The 23,506-nt window shown below is 43.8% G+C and overlaps 1 protein-coding gene across 2 annotated transcripts in view; it reads right to left on the reverse strand.

The window, feature by feature from the left end:
* PDE4A (phosphodiesterase 4A) overlaps positions 1–23,506 on the reverse strand; it is a 1,221,221-nt gene that overhangs the window by 816,114 nt on the left and 381,601 nt on the right. For both annotated transcript variants that reach the window (XM_056570564.1, XM_056570566.1), the window contains one exon: positions 22,469–22,876. In XM_056570564.1, the coding sequence (XP_056426539.1) occupies positions 22,469–22,510 (42 nt within the window). In that variant the 5' untranslated portion in view covers positions 22,511–22,876. The remainder of the gene's footprint in view (positions 1–22,468; positions 22,877–23,506) is intronic.

Raw genomic sequence — 23,506 nt, forward strand, 5'->3', positions numbered from 1 at the left:
TATCATATAGGGCATGCATGGCTGCATTGTAGTTATATAGACCATGCATTTAAACAGAAACCTGTACAAGTGTAAAAATGTTTGTGCAGACTTCATGACAGGGGAGAGGGGAGAAGCTGATCATACTGCAGGGGGAAATGCCCCCAGCTTCTGAGAGGAAATCAGAAAGACTCATTACAGGAATATATAGATCAAAAGGTATTTTACATATTAAAGGGGTATTCCAGGAAAAAAACTTTTTTTTATATATCAAATGGTTCCAGAAAGTTAAACAGATTTGTAAATTACTTCTATAAAAAAAATCTTAATCCTTTCAGTACTTATGAGCTTCTGAAGTTAAGGTTGTTCTTTTCTGTCTAAGTAATCTCTGATGACACGTGTCTCGGGAAACGCCCAGTTTAGAAGCAAATTCCCATAGCAAACCTCTTCTAAACTGGGCAGTCATCAGAGATTACTTAGACAGAAAAGAACAACATAAACTTCAGAAGCTCATTGTCACGATGCCGGCTGGCAGGTAGTGGATCCTCTGTGCCAGAGAGGGATTGGCGTGGACCGTGCTAGTGGACCGGTTCTAAGCCACTACTGGTTTTCACCAGAGCCCGCCGCAAAGCGGGATGGTCTTGCTGCGGCGGTAGTGACCAGGTCGTATCCACTAGCAACGGCTCACCTCTCTGGCTGCTGAAGATAGGCGCGGTACAAGGGAGTAGGCAAAGGCAAGGTCGGACGTAGCAGAAGGTCGGGGCAGGCAGCAAGGATCGTAGTCAGGGGCAACGGCAGAAGGTCTGGAAACACAGGCAAGGAACACACAAGGAACGCTTTCACTGGCACTAAGGCAACAAGATCCGGCAAGGGAGTGCAAGGGAAGTGAGGTAATATAGGGAAGTGCACAGGTGATTACCCTAATTGGAACCACTGCGCCAATCAGCGGCGCAGTGGCCCTTTAAATCGCAGAGACCCGGCGCGCGCGCGCCCTAGGGAGCGGGGCCGCGCGCGCCGGGACAGAACAGACGGGGAGCGAGTCAGGTAGGGGAGCCGGGGTGCGCATCGCGAGCGGGCGCTACCCGCATCGCGAATCGCATCCCGGCTGGCAGCGGGATCGCAGCGCCCCGGGTCAGAGGACGTGACCGGAGCGCTGCAGCGGAGAGAGAGAAGCGAGCGCTCCGGGGAGGAGCGGGGACCCGGAGCGCTCGGCGTAACAGTACCCCCCCCCCTTGGGTCTCCCCCTCTTCTTAGAGCCTGAGAACCTGAGGAGCAGACTTTTGTCTAGGATGTTGTCCTCAGGTTCCCAGGATCTCTCTTCAGGACCACAACCCTCCCAGTCCACTAAAAAAAAATTTTTTCCTCTGACCTTTTTGGCAGCTAAGATTTCCTTGACCGAGAAGATGTCCGAGGAGCCGGAAACAGGAGTGGGAGGAACAGATTTGGGAGAAAAACGGTTGAGGATGAGTGGTTTGAGAAGAGAGACGTGAAAGGCATTAGGGATACGAAGAGAAGGAGGAAGAAGAAGTTTATAAGATACAGGATTAATTTGACGCAAAATTTTGAAAGGACCAAGATAGCGTGGTCCCAACTTGTAGCTAGGGACACGGAAGCGGACATATTTAGCGGAGAGCCATACCTTGTCTCCAGGGGAAAAAACGGGAGGAGCTCTTCTTTTCTTATCCGCGAATCTCTTCATGCGTGAAGAAGCCTGTAAGAGAGAATTTTGGGTCTCTCTCCATATGATGGAAAGGTCACGAGAAATTTCATCCACAGCGGGCAGACCAGAGGGCAAGGGAGTAGGGAGGGGGGGAAGAGGGTGACGGCCGTACACCACGAAAAATGGGGATTTGGAGGAAGATTCAGAGACCCTGAAGTTATACGAGAATTCGGCCCATGGGAGAAGATCTGCCCAGTCATCCTGGCGGGAGGAAACAAAATGTCGCAAATAATCACCCAAGATCTGGTTAATTCTTTCTACTTGTCCATTGGACTGGGGATGATATGCAGAAGAAAAATTTAATTTAATCTTGAGTTGTTTACAGAGAGCCCTCCAGAATTTAGACACGAATTGGACGCCTCTATCCGAGACAATCTGCGTAGGCAACCCGTGAAGACGAAAAATGTGTACAAAAAATTGTTTAGCCAACTGAGGCGCAGAAGGAAGACCAGGAAGAGAGATGAAATGTGCCATTTTGGAGAATCGATCAACGACCACCCAAATAACAGTGTTGCCACGGGAAGGGGGTAAATCAGTAATAAAGTCCATACCAATCAGAGACCAAGGCTGTTCGGGGACAGGCAGAGGATGAAGAAACCCAGCGGGCTTCTGGCGAGGAGTCTTATCCCGGGCACAGATAGTGCAGGCTCGCACAAAGTCCACAACATCCGTCTCCAGAGTCGGCCACCAATAGAAGCGGGAGATGAGTTGCACAGATTTCTTGATACCCGGATGACCTGCGAGATGGGAGGAGTGACCCCACTTGAGGATTCCGAGGCGTTGGCGAGGAGAAACAAAGGTCTTTCCTGAAGGGGTCTGCCTGATGGAGGCAGGAGAAGTGGAGATCAGGCAGTCAGGTGAAATGATGTGTTGCGGAGAGAGTTCAACTTCTGAGGCATCCGAGGAACGAGAGAGAGCATCGGCCCTAATGTTCTTATCGGCAGGACGAAAGTGAATCTCAAAATTAAATCGGGCAAAGAACAGAGACCACCGGGCCTGGCGAGGATTCAGCCGTTGGGCAGACTGGAGGTAGGAGAGGTTCTTGTGGTCGGTGTAGATAATAACAGGAGAACTTGATCCCTCCAGCAGATGCCTCCATTCCTCAAGTGCTAATTTAATGGCTAGAAGCTCTCGATCCCCGATGGAGTAGTTCCTCTCCGCTGGAGAGAAGGTCCTAGAGAAAAAACCACAAGTGACAGCATGCCCGGAAGAATTTTTTTGTAGGAGAACAGCTCCAGCTCCCACAGAGGAGGCATCAACCTCCAATAGGAAGGGTTTGGAAGGGTCAGGTCTGGAGAGGACGGGAGCCGAAGAAAAGGCAGACTTGAGTCGTTTAAAGGCGTCTTCTGCTTGAGGAGGCCAGGACTTGGGATCAGCATTTTTTTTGGTTAAAGCCACGATAGGAGCCACAATGGTAGAAAAATGTGGAATAAATTGCCTGTAATAATTGGCGAACCCCAAAAAGCGTTGGATAGCACGGAGTCCGGAGGGGCGTGGCCAATCTAAGACGGCAGAGAGTTTGTCTGGATCCATCTGTAGTCCCCGGCCAGAGACCAAATATCCTAGAAAAGGAAGAGATTGGCATTCAAACAGACATTTCTCGATTTTGGCATAGAGTTGGTTGTCACGAAGTCTCTGAAGAACCATACGGACATGCTGGCGGTGTTCTTCTAGATTGGCAGAAAAAATTAGGATATCGTCCAGATATACAACAACACAGGAGTATAACAGATCACGAAAAATTTCATTGACAAAGTCTTGGAAGACGGCAGGGGCGTTGCACAGGCCAAAGGGCATGACCAGATACTCAAAGTGTCCATCCCTGGTGTTAAATGCCGTTTTCCACTCGTCCCCCTCTCTGATGCGGATGAGGTTATAGGCGCCTCTTAAGTCCAATTTAGTAAAGATGTGGGCACCTTGGAGGCGATCAAAGAGTTCAGAGATGAGGGGTAAGGGGTAGCGGTTCTTAACCGTGATTTTATTAAGACCGCGGTAGTCAATGCAAGGACGTAGGGAGCCATCTTTTTTGGACACAAAGAAAAATCCGGCTCCGGCAGGGGAGGAGGATTTACGGATAAAGCCCTTTTTTAGATTCTCCTGGACGTATTCGGACATGGCAAGAGTCTCTGGGGCAGAGAGAGGATAAATTCTGCCCCGGGGTGGGGTAGTACCCGGGAGGAGGTCGATAGGGCAATCATAAGGCCTGTGAGGAGGTAGAGTCTCAGCTTGTTTTTTGCAGAAAACATCCGCGAAGTCCATATAGGCCTTAGGGAGACCGGTTACTGGAGGAACCACAGAGTTACGGCAAGGGTTACTGGGAACCGGTTTTAGACAGTTCTTGGAACAAGAGGACCCCCAACTCTTGATCTCCCCAGTGGACCAATCCAGGGTTGGGGAATGAAGTTGAAGCCAGGGAAGTCCAAGGAGAATCTCCGAGGTGCAATTGGGGAGGACCAAAAGTTCAATCCTCTCATGATGAGATCCGATGCTCATAAGAAGGGGCTCCGTGCGGAAACGTATGGTACAGTCCAATCTTTCATTATTTACACAATTGATGTAGAGGGGTCTGGCGAGACTGGTCACCGGGATGTTGAACCTGTTGACGAGAGAGGCCAAAATAAAATTTCCTGCAGATCCAGAGTCCAAGAAGGCCACTGTAGAGAAGGAGAAGGCAGAGGCAGACATCCGCACAGGCACAGTAAGACGTGGAGAAGCAGAGTAGACATCAAGGACTGTCTCACCTTTGTGCGGAGTCAGCGTACGTCTTTCCAGGCGGGGAGGACGGATAGGACAATCCCTCAGGAAGTGTTCGGTACTAGCACAGTACAGGCAGAGGTTCTCCATACGGCGTCGTGTCCTCTCTTGAGGTGTCAGGCGAGACCGGTCGACCTGCATAGCCTCCACGGCGGGAGGCACAGGAACAGATTGCAGGGGACCAGAGGAGAGAGGAGCCGAGGAGACGAAACGCCTCGTGCGAACAGAGTCCATATCTTGGCGGAGTTCCTGACGCCTTTCAGAAAAACGCATGTCAATGCGAGTGGCTAGGTGAATAAGTTCATGTAGATTAGCAGGAATTTCTCGTGCGGCCAGAACATCTTTAATGTTGCTGGATAGGCCTTTTTTGAAGGTCGCGCAGAGGGCCTCATTATTCCAGGACAATTCTGAAGCAAGTGTACGGAATTGTACGGCATACTCGCCAACGGAAGAATTACCCTGGACCAGGTTCAACAGGGCAGTCTCAGCAGAAGAGGCTCGGGCAGGTTCCTCAAAGACACTTCGGATTTCCGAGAAGAAGGAGTGTACAGAGGCAGTGACGGGGTCATTGCGGTCCCAGAGCGGTGTGGCCCATGACAGGGCTTTTCCGGACAGAAGGCTGACTACGAAAGCCACCTTAGACCTTTCAGTGGGAAACAGGTCCGACATCATCTCCAGATGCAGGGAACATTGGGAAAGAAAGCCACGGCAAAACTTAGAGTCCCCATCAAATTTATCCGGCAAGGATAAGCGTATCCCAGGAGCGGCCACTCGCTGCGGAGGAGGTGCAGGAGCTGGCGGAGGAGATGACTGCTGAAGTTGTGGTAGTAACTGTTGTAGCATAACGGTCAGTTGAGACAGCTGTTGGCCTTGTTGCGCTATCTGTTGTGACTGCTGGGCGACCACCGTGGTGAGGTCAGCGACAACTGGCAGAGGAACTTCAGCGGGATCCATGGCCGGATCTACTGTCACGATGCCGGCTGGCAGGTAGTGGATCCTCTGTGCCAGAGAGGGATTGGCGTGGACCGTGCTAGTGGACCGGTTCTAAGCCACTACTGGTTTTCACCAGAGCCCGCCGCAAAGCGGGATGGTCTTGCTGCGGCGGTAGTGACCAGGTCGTATCCACTAGCAACGGCTCACCTCTCTGGCTGCTGAAGATAGGCGCGGTACAAGGGAGTAGGCAAAGGCAAGGTCGGACGTAGCAGAAGGTCGGGGCAGGCAGCAAGGATCGTAGTCAGGGGCAACGGCAGAAGGTCTGGAAACACAGGCAAGGAACACACAAGGAACGCTTTCACTGGCACTAAGGCAACAAGATCCGGCAAGGGAGTGCAAGGGAAGTGAGGTAATATAGGGAAGTGCACAGGTGATTACCCTAATTGGAACCACTGCGCCAATCAGCGGCGCAGTGGCCCTTTAAATCGCAGAGACCCGGCGCGCGCGCGCCCTAGGGAGCGGGGCCGCGCGCGCCGGGACAGAACAGACGGGGAGCGAGTCAGGTAGGGGAGCCGGGGTGCGCATCGCGAGCGGGCGCTACCCGCATCGCGAATCGCATCCCGGCTGGCAGCGGGATCGCAGCGCCCCGGGTCAGAGGACGTGACCGGAGCGCTGCAGCGGAGAGAGAGAAGCGAGCGCTCCGGGGAGGAGCGGGGACCCGGAGCGCTCGGCGTAACACTCATAAGTACTGAAAGGATTAAGATTTTTTAATAGAAGTAATTTACAAATCTGTTTAACTTTCTGGAGCCAGTTGATATATAAAAAAAAGTTTTTTCCTGGATAACCCCTTTAACACATGCATGTTATTATGCATACAGGTCTTAGGGCACATTACTACACTGATTTAAGCTTTGTTTTCTTACTAATGACAGTAACGCTTTAACACAGAAATTGCCAGGATCACTGTCCCCTGTACAGCTTAGATCCTGGCAGCAACGTTGTTCTACACTCACACTCAAATGACTGGCTTACTGAGGTACCTTGCAGGCCCCGTGTGACTAACTTCTATAGTTTATGGTCTTACATCTGCCTGAAAAGCTGCATGATCCAAGCAGCCGAAACGCAAGATCTTGTCCAGAAAACAGGGTACACATAAACTACTGGCACTTGAATAATTTTAGGAGGTATGATAAGCCATGTATCTACCCTGTCTACTAATAGTACATTACTTAATTCCTTTCCTACAGAAAACAAATCTAAAAATTATTCACCTGTGAAATTAAACATTGACCGAACTTTGTCAGCACAGTCTAAAATCTGCTCAGCCAGTGTCTGGAGTAGTTTTTCCTCTGAAACACAGCAGCTTCATATCCTGGAGAGCTGGCACCAAGCATATGTTGCTTCCTGTCAGAGCATCAGAATTCAGAGAGCTTCCCCGGGATTCCAGCTGCTTTGAAAGTACAGTAGAAGGGAAAGGAATTGGCACCAGCACTGGGAGACAGTGCATCTCGCCAGATGTCAGTTCAGCCTGACAGGGATGTAGTGGTGGGGAGGGTTCAGCTGTGTATGGAGCCTGTTGAGAAGAATTGTCAGATATTGGTTCCATACTAGTGACCTAAGCAGCTGCAGGAGCACTAGAAGGCAGCAATCAACCACTTACCATGAGATTAACAAAAGTTAGCAAAATTGGACTTGACTGCTCTGCCAGGGGAGGCAGAGAATTGAGTAGACTAGTGAAGAGCTCTTGATGTATAAATGTATCGGAGACCTGTGACAGATATCATACCTTGTCATACATCATATCTAAGCTCCAAAAACAGGCCAACCGAGTCACAGTACCCACCAGCTAAGGGGCACTATCAGCTGTTACAGATAGCTAAATTTCTTGCAACAACTCTCAAGGACACCACCATGTAAGAGCCTCAACAATGGAGCGAGGACAAGATGTCACTCTGTTTTCCCTATACTGAATGATCTTTCCACCTCCCTGTGGGGCCCTAACAACTACACCTCCTGCTTGCTTGTCCAACACAGCTTTTAGCCTGGGCTCTTTCCTTCTTATTTCATGAGAAATAAGAAAAAAAGGGAACCTCACAATATTGTTACATTAAAACTCTGTCTCTGTGCCGACAAAAGAGCGGTTCAAACATGACTTACATTTAAGGATACCTTCAATGTCTATGGTTTTCTCATCTCCCATCAGAAGTTTAAATCTAGTGGTAGGAGGTCCAGCTGAAAAATGGCTAACAGCACAACCTCTTGTGTGCAGAACTAGCTACCAGCATTATATAGATACCTCAGTAATAATACCACTCCAGAAATGCCAACAGCATTAAAGGTACCATCTAAGAGCCGCTGTACAGTAAACTATGTCAGGTTCAATGGTAAAGATATTTTTGGAAAAAATGTTTTCCAAAATCCATTGTATAGTTTTTATGTCCCTAAGGCTATGCTTTATGATGGGGTTTATTGGAGAAGCTTCTTTCTAAGCTCGCCCACACTTGAGTAGGCTTTGTATGAGCTAGCTGGAGTAGTAGGGGAAGGCAATTGACAACTTTCTTACCAGATTTAGAGACCATAAATGGCTGGCACTAAAAGCTACTAAAAAAACTGCTCTATATGGGTACAAAAATGAACGGCATAAGTAGAATTGACATATTAGGCAAATGCTCTTCAAATGATAATGGGAACATGCCAAGCTGTTTGCAGCTGCTAAATTATGAGGCTTATGCTAGAAATGCTAAAAAAAGGAGCAGCCTGTACCTAGGAAAGCATTAGATTTCCTCACAGCTCCGGTGTTTACTTTAAGTGCACTTACTCTGCCAACACCACAGTCCCTGGCCCATATATAATAAACCACATGCCCAGATACGACTGCCTGAAAATGGACAACTTATTTCAATGAGAAGCAAATCCCTGAACAGGTTACACTTTGAGTAATGAAAGGGAAACTCCATTAATGTAACTGGGAAAGTGGCTTCCCTATGTACAGAGCTCAGTGGCAGGAACCAATCAAAATAGCAAATGAGTAGATGGGAGTTCTGTCTCAGGCATGGGTACCTTGGCGCACTCATCCTGGGCCACCAAGACCTCAGGAAAGACAAAATTGTGCTTGTTGCAGATTTAGCCTATGGTTCCATAACAGTGCCCCCCTCCCCCCCCCCCCCCACCAAGGCTTTTCCCAATGTTTCTAATAAAAGGCCCTCACGTTCACATCATCTTGGAGATGACCAACAGGCTACCAAGAATGTTCCAGATACTCTCACTGTAGATACTACCATGGGGTAGACACGCTCATGAGAGAAGTTTGATAGAACAGTCATACTGTCAATGAGGTGGTAGTGTGGTGCACCACCGGGTGAATGGCGGGACCACGGGTGTGGCGGTGTAGGTTGGTGGGATCAGATGTTATTAACCCCGGGGGTCAGATGGTATTAACCCCTATGTGTTTGTGACACCAGTCTGGTTTTCGGGTTCCGGAACACCACACGCCAGAACCCAGAGGACCTCGCAGCTTGCTGGACCAATACTTGTAATAAACTTGACTTGTAATTAGACTTGACTTGACTATGTGCAGGACTTGACTAGTTTCAGTGACAGCAGACATAGACTTGAGACTTACTGGAGAGACGGTAGCTTTGTGGCCTTCCAGATGCTGATCACTTACCCTGAGTTCTCTAGTAGCTGATGCCTCAGCAAAGACTGATGGTACAAGAGACTGGACTGTAATGGCTGCCCCTTTATATAGTGGGGGGCTGGAATAAGCCCATTGGTCAAGCTGTGGGTCATAGGTTAAGCTAGTGCTCTCTGGGAGTACATGTGACAACAAATCATGTGACTACATAACATAACATGTGACAGGCTTACTCACAGGTCCTTGAGGGACTCAACCTGACAGGACCTACACGTAGTACAGGATCATGTACTTGTACTGGGACATCACAGTAAGATACCAGCCCCTTTCTTCTCAAACACATCTACATATTCCTGGTATTTTTGCGGTAGGACTGGGACTATGGTTTTGGCTAAGAGAGACTGCAGTCTGCAGGGTAGTTGTAGAAGTGTAGATCTACAACGAGGAGAGAAGAAGATATCCAATCCACAGAAGGGTTGTGTTTATTTAGCCATGTGATACCCAGGATAACCAGAAACAAGTATTAGGGAGCTATGTCCCATATGACCACCTGTTCTTGATGCTGTTTTCCCATGGTCATATGGTCAAAGGGGATTCCAAGGTGGCAGGATCAGTCTTGAGTAAGCGTCCATCAAAGCGTCCAAGAAACAGCTGCTGGCAACTGAGCCTAACATGGCTGTGAGTTCAATTTTGTTACCTCCCAGATATAAGGAGATAGGAATGGCAAGATGTTCAAAAGCATTATAAACTGGCAGGTTGAGACATATGGTATGAAGTAAAAATTTACCCGACTGTGGTCTTGTTGGACAATTCTTAAGGATATGAACAGGCTTGGCACAGTAGAGGCACATATGGAGTGTTCCTCTCCTCGCCCTATTAACTGCTGATAGTAGCCTGTGGACTGAGCCTATCTGCATAGGTCCCTCATGTTCTCTGGCCCCAGCAGAGCCCACCAGTGTGGCAGGTACTCCAATCCACACTAGCTCATGTTTCAGGCAGTCATTTAAACCTAGGTGATACTGGGCAACATAGGTCACATCATTCAGGGCTGTTTCAGGCACTAATTCACGGAACTCCATGGTATATTCCTGTACTGTGCACCTGGGATCTATGTAGTGGATTATCATAAAGGAATTTCATTACTGTCACAAAGGCCTTCCATGTGGTAAGTATTGTGCTGTTGCTGTGAAGCAGTGTTGCCCAGGTTTGTGGGGGGGGGGGGGGGCAGCAAGAAGGGAGATGGCAGTATGTATCTTGACATAGACGGAAACTCTGAATCATAGGTATGAGGTACGCCTGATATTTAGCATATTTATCAGTAAACGACAGGCACAGCTATGGAAGGTTCACAAGTAGCTGGATCACGAAGGTGAGGAGGTGGTGAATTAGGCATGATCTAGTTCCCTTTGTAACAGGTCCTCTTGGCTTGCTTGCACCTCTTTTATGGCTTTTGTCATGACAGCCAGCTTCTGCATGAGTGCAGCCATGGATTCAGGGTCTCTTGTGGGTTCCTTGGCTAGGCTGTATTATTATGTAAACCAGGAAGCACTTATGCCAATGAAAAAGGAAAAGATTTATGTCTCTTGGAACAGAACAATGAGGAAACTAAAACAAAAAAAATAAAGGGGTTGTTTGGGAAGCAGAAAATGTATTACTTCTTCTCCTACCTGGTGCTCCACTTTCATCTTTAGCACATCTATGAAGTATAGCTTCCTAGATGAGAGGGGGTATGTATCACATTACGATCATCAAGTGTTGGCAAAATCATGACAAAATGTAATGTCCAATAGCTGTACGCTGTTGCTAATGTTACGCCGACTTGATCACAACTTTGTACCTGTCCCATCTCATATTTATAAGAAAAATTAAGCCAGATAATAAATCAGTGGTTAAGGACTATCAGTCCTAGTGTTCCGGACAAAAATTATGTTATGTTAAAGTGCCCCATGGATATATTCACATGTGGTAGGTTTGTAGCAAAAATATCTGTTAATGTTCCATTCATCTGAATGGGCATGGTAAAAATCCATAAACAATCCATGCAGAACCAACCCCATTCAGATAACAGTTCTGGTAGCCTGCATCCACCACTTGAGGATGTTTACTGCATACTTTTCTAGTATTAGTTCAATGTATACGGTGTATGCAATAGGACTTTTAGCAACCCCTAGTGATAGATATAGGCTGTCAAAATTTTATCTGAATCTTTCATTTTTAATATGATCCTTTTCCTATGCCAGAATTGTTTGTTATATTTAGCCATACGGAGCCAGATTGGGGCTTCCTGTTGGATATCAGAAAACCTCTTCAAATTACATTTCAAAATTCAATATCTTCAAATTGCTTTTAGAAAAGTCAGACTTGAGCAGTTTTGTCATAAATGGTAGTTTTGCCTCAGGTACAAAAAATTATTGCAGATACGCTTACAGAAATATTCTGTTACATATGAACTTGTAAAAGGAAGAAGGGAAAGCATTGGAAGTTGGCATTGGAAGAGGAGCAGGTGTCCTTGTGGTGAGAGGCGTCTGTGGTCCTGCCCTTGTTTGTTCGCCTGTCCTCTTTATCCAGTGCTTGCCCAATGAGCTGCTTCCTAGGTTTCAGCTATAAGCGTGTGTCCAACATTAGTGCAAATGAAATGGATATTTACAGAGAAATGTGCGACAAAGAAATGACCACATCTATCTAGATTAAAGAAGCACTTTAGGTTGTTTGTTTGCCTACTCATCATCACTAGTCCTACAGCACAATCTGTTTTACTCCATCACAGCTGCATCTATGTGTTTTATTACTTTAAAGGGGTATTCCATTGTGAATAAAAAAAAATGTTAAATCATCTGTTGCCAGAAAGTTATACAGATTTGTAATTTACTTCTATTTAAAAATCTTAATCCTTCCAGTATTTATCAGCTGCTATATGCTCCACAGGAAGTTATTTTCTTTTTGAATTTCCTTTCTGTCTGACCACAGTGCTGTCTGCTGGCACCTCTATACATTTTAGGAATTGTCCAGAGCAGCAGAGGTTTGCTATGGGGATTTTCTTCTACTCTGGACAGTTCATAAAATGGACAGAGGTGTCAGCAGAAAGCACTGTGGTCAGACAGAAAGGAAATTCAAAAAGAAAAGAGAACTTCCTCTGTAGTATACAGCAGCTCATAAGTACTAGAAGGGTTAAGATTTTTAAATAGAAGTAATTTACAAATCTGTTTAACATTCTGACACCAGCTGATTTAAAAAAGAAAAGTTTCCAGCGGAGTACCCCTTTAACTATACCATGTAAAAACCAGTCTGACCCACAGGACATTACAGTGCTTAATGTGTCAGAAAAAGTGGTTAGTCCTGGGTCAGCAGACTTCCTGTGAACTACAGGATGGCATCATCACATACCAGATTTCTCTTCTGCCTGCTCACAGACCCCCTTACCTCCAGCTCCATCTGTATACTGCTGCTGCTATCTCTAGCCCCTTAAGGACACAGATAATTTAGGTTTTGAGGACATAGTCAGTTTAAATTTTTGTGTTTTCTCCATCATTATTTTTTTTATCCATTGAGCCATATGAGGGCTTGTTTTTTGCCAAATGAATTGTACTTTTCAATAACACCTTTCATTTAATTATAAAATGTAATGCTAAGCAAAAAAAAAAAATGGGGGGGGGGAGAGTTGGGGATGAAAAATAAACTTTTGCAAATTTTGCGAGGCTTTGTTTTTATGTAGTATACTTTACAGTAAAACTGAAATGTTCTCTTTATTTTGTGGGCCAATACAATTAAAATGATACTATTGTACTACTTTTAAAAATATTGCCAAACAAAACCACACTGAGCAGGTAGAGAGAGAGTAACCTGCTTCTACACTGTAGAACCTGGGCCCATGCAAGTCACTCCTTCAGATCATAGAAATGCAGAGAAATAATTTTTCCAGCACTGGCTTCCAGGTATAAAACAATACATGAAAAACAACATGGGTTTACTTCAGGGAGATCATGTCAAACACATTTTAATGATTTTTTATTTTTTTTTACTGGGTGACTAAAATAATAGATGGTGGAGGGGCAGTAGACATCGCATATCTAGATGTTAGTAAGGCTTTTGACACTGTCCTACATAGAAGACTTATCAATAAACTACAGTCTGAGCTTGGACTCCCATATTGTTGAGTGGATTAGGCAGTGGCTGAGTGACAGAAAACAGAGGGTTGTAGTCAATAGAGAATATTCAGAGCAAGGTCTTGTCACCAGTGGGGACCTCAGGGATCTGTACTGGGACCAGTTTTGTTTAATATCTTCATTAGTGATATTACAGAAGGTCTGGATGATAAGGTATTGTTCTTTTTGCCAATGACACAAAGATATGTAACAGGGTTGATGTTCCTGTAGGGATCCGCCAAATGGATAAGGATTTAGGAAAACTAGAAGAATTGTCAGAACTCTGGCAACTGAAATTTAATGTGGATAAGTGCAAGATAATGCACCTGGGGTGTAAAAACCCTCAGGCAGAATATAGAATATTTGATACAGTCCTGACCTCAGTATCTGAGGAAAGGGATTTAGGAGTAATTATTTCAGAAGACTTAAAGGTAAGAAGACAATGTAATAGAGGAGCAGGAAACGCTAGCAGAATGCTTGGATGTATAGGGAGAGGTATAAGCAGTAGAAAGAGGGAAGTGCTTATGCCGCTGAACAGAACACTGGTGAGACCTCACTTTGAGTATTGTGCACAGTACTGGAGGCCGTATCTCCAGAAGGATATAGATATTCTAGAGAGAGAGTTCAGAGAAGATAGTAAACTAGTACATGGATTGCAGGATAAAACTTACCAGGAAAGGTTAAAGGACCTTAACATGTATAGAAGAAAGAAGAGACAGAGGGGATATGATAGAGACTTTTAAATACATAAAGGGAATCAACACGGTAAAGGAGGAGAGGAGATTTAAAAGAAGAAAAACTACCACAAGAGGACATCGTTTTAAATTAGAGGGGCAATGGTTTCTGCAGTAATATTAGGAAGTATTACTATACTGTGAGAGTAGTGGATGCATGGAATAGCCTTCCTGCAGAAGTGGTCATTGCAAATACAGTGAAGGAGTTTACACATGCATGGGATAAGCATAAGGCTATCCTTCATATAAGATAGGGATAGGCATAACGCTAATCTTCATATAAGATAGGGATAGGTATAAGGCTATCCTTCATATAAGATAGGGATAGGCATAAGGCTATCCTTCATATAAGATAGGGATAGGCATAAGGCTATCCCTCATATAAAATAGGGATAAGCATAAGGCTATTCTTCATATAAGATAGGGCCAGGGACTATTGATAGGATTCCTATTATTGGGCAGACTAGAATGGCCAAATGGTTCTTATCTGCCGACACAGTCTATGTTTCTATGTTAATACCTTTTTTTTATTAGATTTGTGGGACATGTGTACAGACAGTTAAAACATCCAATGCGTTTCGACCAGTTCTTTGGCCTTAGTCATGGATACAAATGAACAAACAGGTACCCAGATTTAAAATAAACCGTCAGGGATTGCATGTTCCTAATAAAAAAAAAAAAACACACTTCTTAGGAAATATTAACCTTTAGTAATTAAAATAAAATAAATGTTGTTATATTGTTATAGTTATAGGTTTACCTTTGTAAAACACCTTAGTTGTGAGTTCTAGGTCAAAACACTTTCGCCTCAGTTCATATTTCATTCAAAAACACACTTTAAATAAAAAATTTGCATCAAAACTGGACATAATGTGAACTCAACCTATGTTTAATGAGTTCACCTAGCTGAACTCCAGCACCAGCAGCCTAATAAAATGACCAGGTGCTGTGATAAAATTCCACACTCTTTCTCTGAAAAGCCAGAAGATTCATGGGAAATGTATGCAGCATTAGAAACATTTTTTAGTGATTAAATTGCAACCAGTATAGCTGAAAACCCCATACCTGACACATCAGCTAAAACAGGTAAGAACAATGCATACACAGATCCTCTACCACTATGTGAACCCCCCCCAAAAAAAAACAAAAAAACCTTCTTTATGGGGCCTGCTGCTGCTGTGTGTGTGTGTGTGTGTGTGTGTGTGACTGGCTAGGGTATACAGTGAGTTTGCAACTTGAAGCTTAGCAGAACTCCCTCTGGGACTGCATCCATACAAACAAGGGGCACAGTAGTTTTCCTGATAGAAGAAGATGTGGGCCACCGAGTTCTACAATGTTAAAGGTATAGAAACACAGAGCTGTTTTCTTCCAAAAACAGCACCCCCTATGTCCTCAGGTTGTGTGTGGTATTGCGGCTCAGTTCCATTGAGGTGATTGAAGTCAAGTTGTAATACCACACAAAACCTGATGACATGGGTGGTACTGTATTTGGAATAAATTAACTCTGTGTTTCTTTCCCTGGATAATCCCTTAAATTCTGCATGTTTGCCACAGAGAGAGTCCGTCAGGCAAACAGTAGTGGTTAGTCTTATCCTCCATGACTATGGAGTCTATAGTGCGATATCAAAGACACACTACTTGGTTTGTGGCATTTTGGTGGTAAGTGAGTGTCAGTTTTTTAGCACACAGCATGACCTAGCTATAGCGATTTTTTGTGGGTTTTTATATGTAGTCTTACAGGCTTCTCTACAGATCTCTAAATGCATGTGTCGTACAAAAAAAAAACACCTTAAGGGTACGTTCAGACGAGCAGATACACAGCGTATTTTACGCTGCAGATCCGCCGCCGAAGGACCCCTACAGTATGCCTCAGATGTACCTGCTCGGAGCCGCAATCCGCCGCTACAAGCAGACACACAGCAATGTGCAAGTCGGCGCGCGCATGCAGGGGGAGTGGCCGCGATGTGTGGGAGTACACCCGCGATGTGTGCGAGTACACCGTGCATGTGCGGCGACTCGCACATCACAGCAGTGTGTCTGCTCGTAGCGGCGTATTGCAGCTCCGAGCAGGCACATCTGAGGCACCCTGTAGGGGTACTTTGGCGGCGGATATAATACGCTGCGGATCTGCTCGTCTGAACGTACCCCAAAAGCACTTTTTACACATAGAGAACACTGGCACCTGACAAAAAAAACTGAATGAATTGTTTGAAGGAGCCTTTGTGGAAGCGTAGTGAGAAAGATCTATAAAATAAATAAAAAAAGAATCCAGTCCCCTTAAATGTTGTTTCTTGTGCCAGATGGCATTGAGAAAAAAATAAAACATTTTTACATTACATGAAGTGAAGCAGAACAGGGCACATCAGTGAGAGGACGAGTGCTTCACCCCGGGGAAAGTGATGCCACTGTTTATTGCAGAACCTCAGAATCCTCTCCCCGCTGTCACTTACCGGCAACCGCGGGACACACAGTCATTTTGATGTTACGTACCTGTCGGCAAGAATGTTTTATAGTTTTTGCCGTATTCTCAGCTTGTGACTTGGTTATACACATCTTCAGCCTCGACATACTAAATCTGCTATTTGTCAGCTCTATGGGACCATGTTGTCCAACCAGTGCGCCTCCAGCTGTTGCAAAACTACAACTCCCAGCATGCCCAGACAGCCAAAGGCTGTCTGGGTATGCTGGGAGTTGTAGTCTTGCAACAGCTGGAGGCGCACTAGTTGGCAAAACCTGATCTAGTACATTTATCCACAAAGACAACCCCCCCCCCTATTCTCTACTCTTATCTATTGGACCCTTTACTATGCATAAAAGCCAGATGACTATAGTTATGGCTGGTATTCACCTATAAGCTATTGGCAGATTACTGTATATCATATTTGCTGTAATTCAACTTCTCAATTCCCTGAATATTTTGCAGGCAGTCTTGCGTAAAATTGCCTCTTTGTTGAACTGTTCATGATGCTGTAGCTTTTGACACTTCCCTGTTACTAACATGTTCTCCTACGTAGGGCATACGGACATCAGGAAAGGTGGGGGGTGTCTTATATCTGGTGACCCAGCATGACCATGATAGCGGGCAGAGTATAATACCACATTTCCTGCAGATTCACTAATCAGCTAAGTGCCAGAAGGTCCTATTTTGGAAAAAGGAGAAAGCATTTAAGGCTTCATATTCTACATCTATCATCAGTCTGATTCTATATGAAAGCAGAGGCATCCAGACGGGCAGTATGGCCCCACACACTATTATGGATGCTCTATTACTGCTCTGTGCAATTTTTAGGTTTTATAAGTTCATAATATGTCCATGTACATAAGAGCCAAGTAAGACTTCCCTTTTTGACCATCCAGACCCTAGCTTATCAATTTGGAGTGAGTTTATCTGTATGGCATATGCCATGTATTTGTAGGCCTTTCATACCTATGCCTATGCTACAGTACACTGTGTTCTTTAATGTTACTTGTTTTGGGATACTTGGCTTACAGGAACACAAGAAACAGAAAAACAAAAATATCAGAAATAATTTTTCTTTCATCCAGTTTTGTATCATATGAAAAATAAACATTATAAATGAATTCTTCTTCTCTATGTGTCAGAAGAGATCAGCTATGACCCTCCTTCTCACTGTCCTCCTCCTGTATCAGACTATGAGACAACTGGCTGCAGCAGGAGCCTCCCCCCTCTTCCAAATGAGACGTAAGCAGGAAATGTTTGCCCATGTGATAGCCACCAAGTACTAAGACCGTAGGTCACTGAAGAGCGAATCACATTGCAGAAGGGCCCTTGTATAGCCTTGTTATTCTTCTTTAAGATGAAAACTCCTCCTTGGAGCACATTATCCCCACAGCGTGAACAGGAACAGGACAGTGATTTGCTTGTAGAACAGGATTCTATGACACTTTGGCCTAGATATATGGATATCTACCAAGAGCAGGACTTGAAGATGCTACTATGGCCAAATCCAGGACTTGACTAACTAACAGGTTTGGGTCCACCCATTCTCCTGGGAGAAGAGGCTGGACTAGGAACTTCTCCCACAACCACAGGTTTAGAGAGTATCACATGACCAAAGGATCAATCATCTGAGCATCAATATGCAGGTTCTAACTCCTGGAATACCTCAGTTTATGCTATTAATGTAGGGCAATGCACAAAAACAGTTTTGCAAGTAAACTCACAGCAGAGAAAGTCACAGTCCAAGTTAAAGAGGTCACCTATGGAAAATTTGACCCGTAGTGTTCCACTATAAATGTAATGGGTATGGGGCTGTACTGATGGTATACAGTCTATATCCTCCGTGGCACTTTCTGGTGACGTTGACCTGTCCCATGGTGCGCGGAAGACCCGTGATGTTGTGCGTGCAGTGTAAACCAAGATACCAGGACTGAGGGTGTTGCAATATGATGGGTAACTTTTACTGAACATCTTCTACATGTTGGGGGCACAGATCTTAAATATTTCAAACAAAATAGTACCTGAAAATGTATAGCGTATCTGCCCTTTTAAAAGTTGAAATAAAGAAGGAAATAGAAGGAAATAGGTACTAGAGAAGTTAAAGGGGTACTCCGGTGGAAAACTTTTTTTTTTTAATTAACTGGTGCCAGAAAGTTAAACAGATTTGTAAGTTACTTCTATTAAAATAAATCTTAATCCCAACATTACTTATTAGCTTCTGAATACTACAGAGGAAATTCTTTTCTTTTTGGTACACAGAGCTCTCTGCTGAATCACGAGCACAGTGCTCTCTGCTGACATCTCTGTCCATTTTAGGAACTGACCTGAGCAGCATATGTTTGCTATGGGGATTTTCTCCTACTCTGGACAGTTCTTAAAATGGACAGAGATGTCAGCAGAGAGAACTGTGCTCGTGATGCTAGGAGAGAGCTCTCAGTTCCAAAAAGAAAATAATTTCTTCTGTAGTATTCAGCAGCTAGTAAGTACTGGAAGGATTAAGATTCTTTTTATAGAAGTAATTTACAAATATGTTTAACTTTCTGGCACCAGTTGAGCAAAAAAAAAAAAAAGTTATCAAATATGTTATAAAGTTATGAAATGCCCCAAGGTGTAATGTTAGAGTGGCATTGTTTTGGTGAATAAAAGAAGACTCTTTTCCATCTCATGCAACCTCCTTAACAGTTCGGTAATTCAGATGCTGACAAGTGATAAAGACTGTTGTGTACGAGCGGCAGTCACCATTATTTGGTCTGACTGATGATACAAATATTAAATATTTTCCTATTAATTTCATTTACACTGGCAGCAATTATCATCTGCGAAAAACAACGCTTTGAGCCCTTGACGGAGATTCTATCATTAGATGCGGGCAGAATTAATTGGATCACACACAGAGTCGTAGCCTGTGTACCCAGCTTTATTGTCAGCAATGTGTCTTTGCCCCTGGCATGGGTATATTAGCAGCCTAAGCTGATTATTTGTGATCATGATTGTTGCTTCTTCGAGCATCGCTCCACTTTTTATAGTTTAACCCTCGACATAATAGGCCTTATTTATAAAGTAAAAAAAATAAAAAATAGAGCAGACAAAAAGTGAAGGAGTTTCCATAGGAACTAGTCAGATCACTGCCTTCAATGACTAATCTGCACTAGAAAATTGACAGCTGGAATCCGAATGTTTACTAGGGGCAACTAAGTCTGCTGCTTGTCATAAAAGACGTCAAATGGTTATGAAAGACTCATCACGAGTCCTACAGCGCTATCTGTTTTATTGCAGGGAAGCTGTTCACTGTTGTAACTGGGTCATGTGACCACAGAAAATCCCAGTGTTTAATGTGTCGGAATGGTCAGTCCTGGGTCAGCTGACTTACTGTGAACTTCAGGATGACATCATCACCTATCAGATTCTCCTGGCAGCTCCCAGACCCCTTCCCCTACCAGCATTAGTAAATCATTTCAGTGAGGGAAATGCATTCGGTATGGCTGCAAACTCATGCCTGCCACATGTGCTTAAACAGGTAAGCACAAGGCATACAGAAAATGAAAATTCCCAGATTGATTCTTTCAAGGTGCCATGCTGTTGCTTCCTGTTAGCAAACTTCTTATAGCAATAGTACGTTCTGTTATGGTTATGGTGTAGTCCAATGTTAAGAAAAACACACCTTAACCTACACAATGCAATACAATATACAGTGCATTACTGAAGGAGTGTCCAAGAGAAAGCAGCCGGAACTATGAACACAACACAACAAAATTTGTAGACAATTGGGCAAATGTTCTAAAACCATTTAGCAATTGGACACTAGTGTAAATTACCACCATAACTCATTGTAATTGATACTTGTGTCTATGTTTACACCACTTAGTGGTTGGTTTAATTTGCACCAGAATTCTGGCACACATTTTACGCTACACCCCTTTAGTAAAATCACTCCTTCCCTTTTAGATGGGAGGTAAGTATAGAGATTTTGCACCAACCTGAGCATATAAAAAAAAAATAATAATTATTATTATTATTATTATTATTATAATACAAGAATACCCCATAAAAAAACATAATATGTAAATGTTTAAGTTTATAAACAATTTTCTGACTCTACCACCCTGCTTGCCTTCACATAGCAATAAATAATATTAAAGATTCTTGTCACACATGTTTTTTCAGGGTACCTTCTCAGTATAGGCCAAGACAGGTATTCCAACATATACATATTTTTATTTGTTGGACTTAAAAGCATAGTAGTGGTCTATTACAGCTATATGGTATACTGACTACATTTGATCTATCGCACGTATGCCACAGTATAGTAGACTACGTTTGGTCTATCGCAGGTATGCCACTGTATTGAGGATTAAATCAGGTCTATTGCAGGTAAGTCATGGTATAGTCAACAACATTTGGTCTATACCTTTGGTCACAGGTATGGTACACTATATTTAGTCTATCGCAAGTATGCCAAAGTATAGTAGACTACGATTGGTCTTTTGCAGGTATGCCACAGTTTAGTACACTGTGCTTATTCTATCACGGGTATGCCACAGTATAGTTGACTGTGACTGGTCTATGCCAGATATGGCACAATATAGTAGACTACGTTTGGTCTATCGCTGGTATGCCACAGTATAATAGAGTAAGTCTGGACTATCACATGTATGCCATGGTATAGTAGACTACCTTAGGTCTATTGCAGGTATGCCGCAGTATAGTAGACTACATTTGGTCTATCGGAGGTATACCGCAGTATAATAGAATATGTCTGGTCTATCACATGTATGCCACAGTATGGTAGACTACATTTGGTCTAACACAGGTATGCCACAGTGTAGTTGACTGTGTTTGGTCTCTGCCAGGTATGGCACAGTATAGTAGACTATGTTTGATCTATGGCTGGCATGTGAGCAGTACAGTAAATTATGTTTGGTCCATCGCAGGTATGCCACAGTATAGTAGACTATGTTTGGTCTATCGCAGGTATGCCACGGTATAGTAGACTATGTTTGGTCTATCACAGGTATGCCACAGTATAGTAGACTATGTTTGGTCTATCGCAGGTGTGCCACAGTAAAGTAGATGTTAGTTTTTTTGCAGGTATGCCACGTTATGGTAGACTATATTTGATCTATCGCAGGTATGCCACGGTAAAGTAGACGTTTGGTTTATTGTAGGAAATACACGTTAAAGTAGACTACATTTGGTCTATCGCAGGTATGCCACAGTATAGGAGACTACACTTGGTCTATGGTTAGTATGGTCTATGGCTAGTATGTGTGCAGTATAGTAAAGTATGTTTGGGCTATTGAAGGTATGCCACAGTATAGTGCACTATATTTGGTCTATTGCAGGCATGCCACGGTATAGTAGACTACTTTGGTCTATCGCAGGTATGCAACAGTATAGTGCACTATATTTGGTCTATTGCAGGAATGCCACGGTATAGTAGGCTACGTTTAGTCGATTGCAGATATCCCATGGTATAGGAGACTGTTTGGACTGTCGCAGCTATGCCGCAGTATAGTAGACAATGTTTGGTCTATCGCTGTTATAGTAGACTACATCTGGTCTATGGCAGGTATGCCACTGTATAGTTCACTACCTTTGGTCTATCCCAGGTATACCACAGTATAGTAGACTACATTTGGTCTATTGCAGGTATGCCACGGTCAAGTAGACTACATTTGGTCTATCACAGGTATGCCATTGTATAATTAACTACGTTTGGTCTATAGCAGGTATGCGGCGGTATGTGCCTGAATACTTTTTTGCCAGTTTTACAATGTATACCGGCAATGAACCCTGAAAATATGGTGTAAATGGGGCCCAAGTATAAAAGCAGGGCAGAGTTACAATATAGCATTTTCACTAGTCTGAAGCTTTCCCGTTTTGGTTAGTTCTTTGCTTTTTCTACATTCCGCTAATTGCTTGTGCAGCCAACTCTGTGACATTTTTAGAGGATTTTTTTATTGTCCCTGACCCTGTTCAGAATGAGTAATGCCAATTTGTTCAGTTAACATGGATAATATGATAAAACCTACTTCAACCATATCAATAAATGTAAAATGTTCTGTCTGTAGGAGCCAATGAAGCCCCCAGGCACTTGAAATCCCATCTTACCTCATCTCCCGAGACAGTCAGAACACTCCTGCTTTTCTTCATTGTAAACCAGTGCACAGGGGTCACATCAGTGCCCTTTCAGCTCGCAGGCATACAGGTTTCTCAGTCTTTTACGTCTAATTATAGTTTGCAATCCAAATACCAAGTATTCCCAAGTAGGTCACTAAATAAAACAGTAATCCAGATTTTTCCACATCAAAAGTCTGGTCTCGAGGCCTTAATCCATATGTAAATCTGGAGTCATATTTCTACAATGTGACAGGTGCAATTATATTCCATTTTAGAGGTTATTGAAAGAAACACCAATTCGCTAAGGGTTTGTTCTGCAGCTTAGAATTGGAATCCCAGCTCTCTTGAAGAAATGATGTATGTGATTTCTTTTGAGCAGAGGTATGAAAACATGTCCGCCTGCAAATAAGAGAAGACACTTAGGTTAGTCATTTCTATCAAGATGTTTGATCTCCATGATTTTCATTTGCACTGCTGATTTATAGTAACCAGAAAGTAGAGAAGTATAAGAGTATAACTGGTCAGCTTATCATAGGGGTCAGTCATATTTAGAGATTTCATGGTCCTATGATGAAAAGATAAGGGAAATCAGTGGTGAAACCAATGAAGGAGTTGGCAATGAAATTGCTGAAGATGCCCTAGAGCAGTGGTCTTCAACATGTGGCTTGCAAGCTTCTGTAAAACTACCAGTGCCATGCTGGAAGCTTTAGTTTTGCTATATAAAGTCCACTGTTTGAGAGTCAAGTAGACCAACAAAAAAGAATATGGCAAAAGCATGCAGATTCATGATCTATTAGAGAGCACATCTGAAGTAAGAGAAAGGAGAAAGTTAGTACTTATGTTAAACTAGTGCTGACCAATGTCTGAGTGGTCAAAATACACGCTTAGGGCTCATTCACATGGACAGATCCGCAGCGTATTTTACCAATGATGGACCCTACAGTGTTGCCTCCATCTGTGCCTGCTCATAGTGGCAATCTGGCTCTACAAACAGACACACTGCGATGTGCAGTATACTCGCACACATCA

Source organism: Hyla sarda, chromosome 4, assembly GCF_029499605.1.
Source record: "Hyla sarda isolate aHylSar1 chromosome 4, aHylSar1.hap1, whole genome shotgun sequence".
Classification (NCBI taxonomy): Eukaryota; Metazoa; Chordata; class Amphibia; order Anura; family Hylidae; genus Hyla; species Hyla sarda.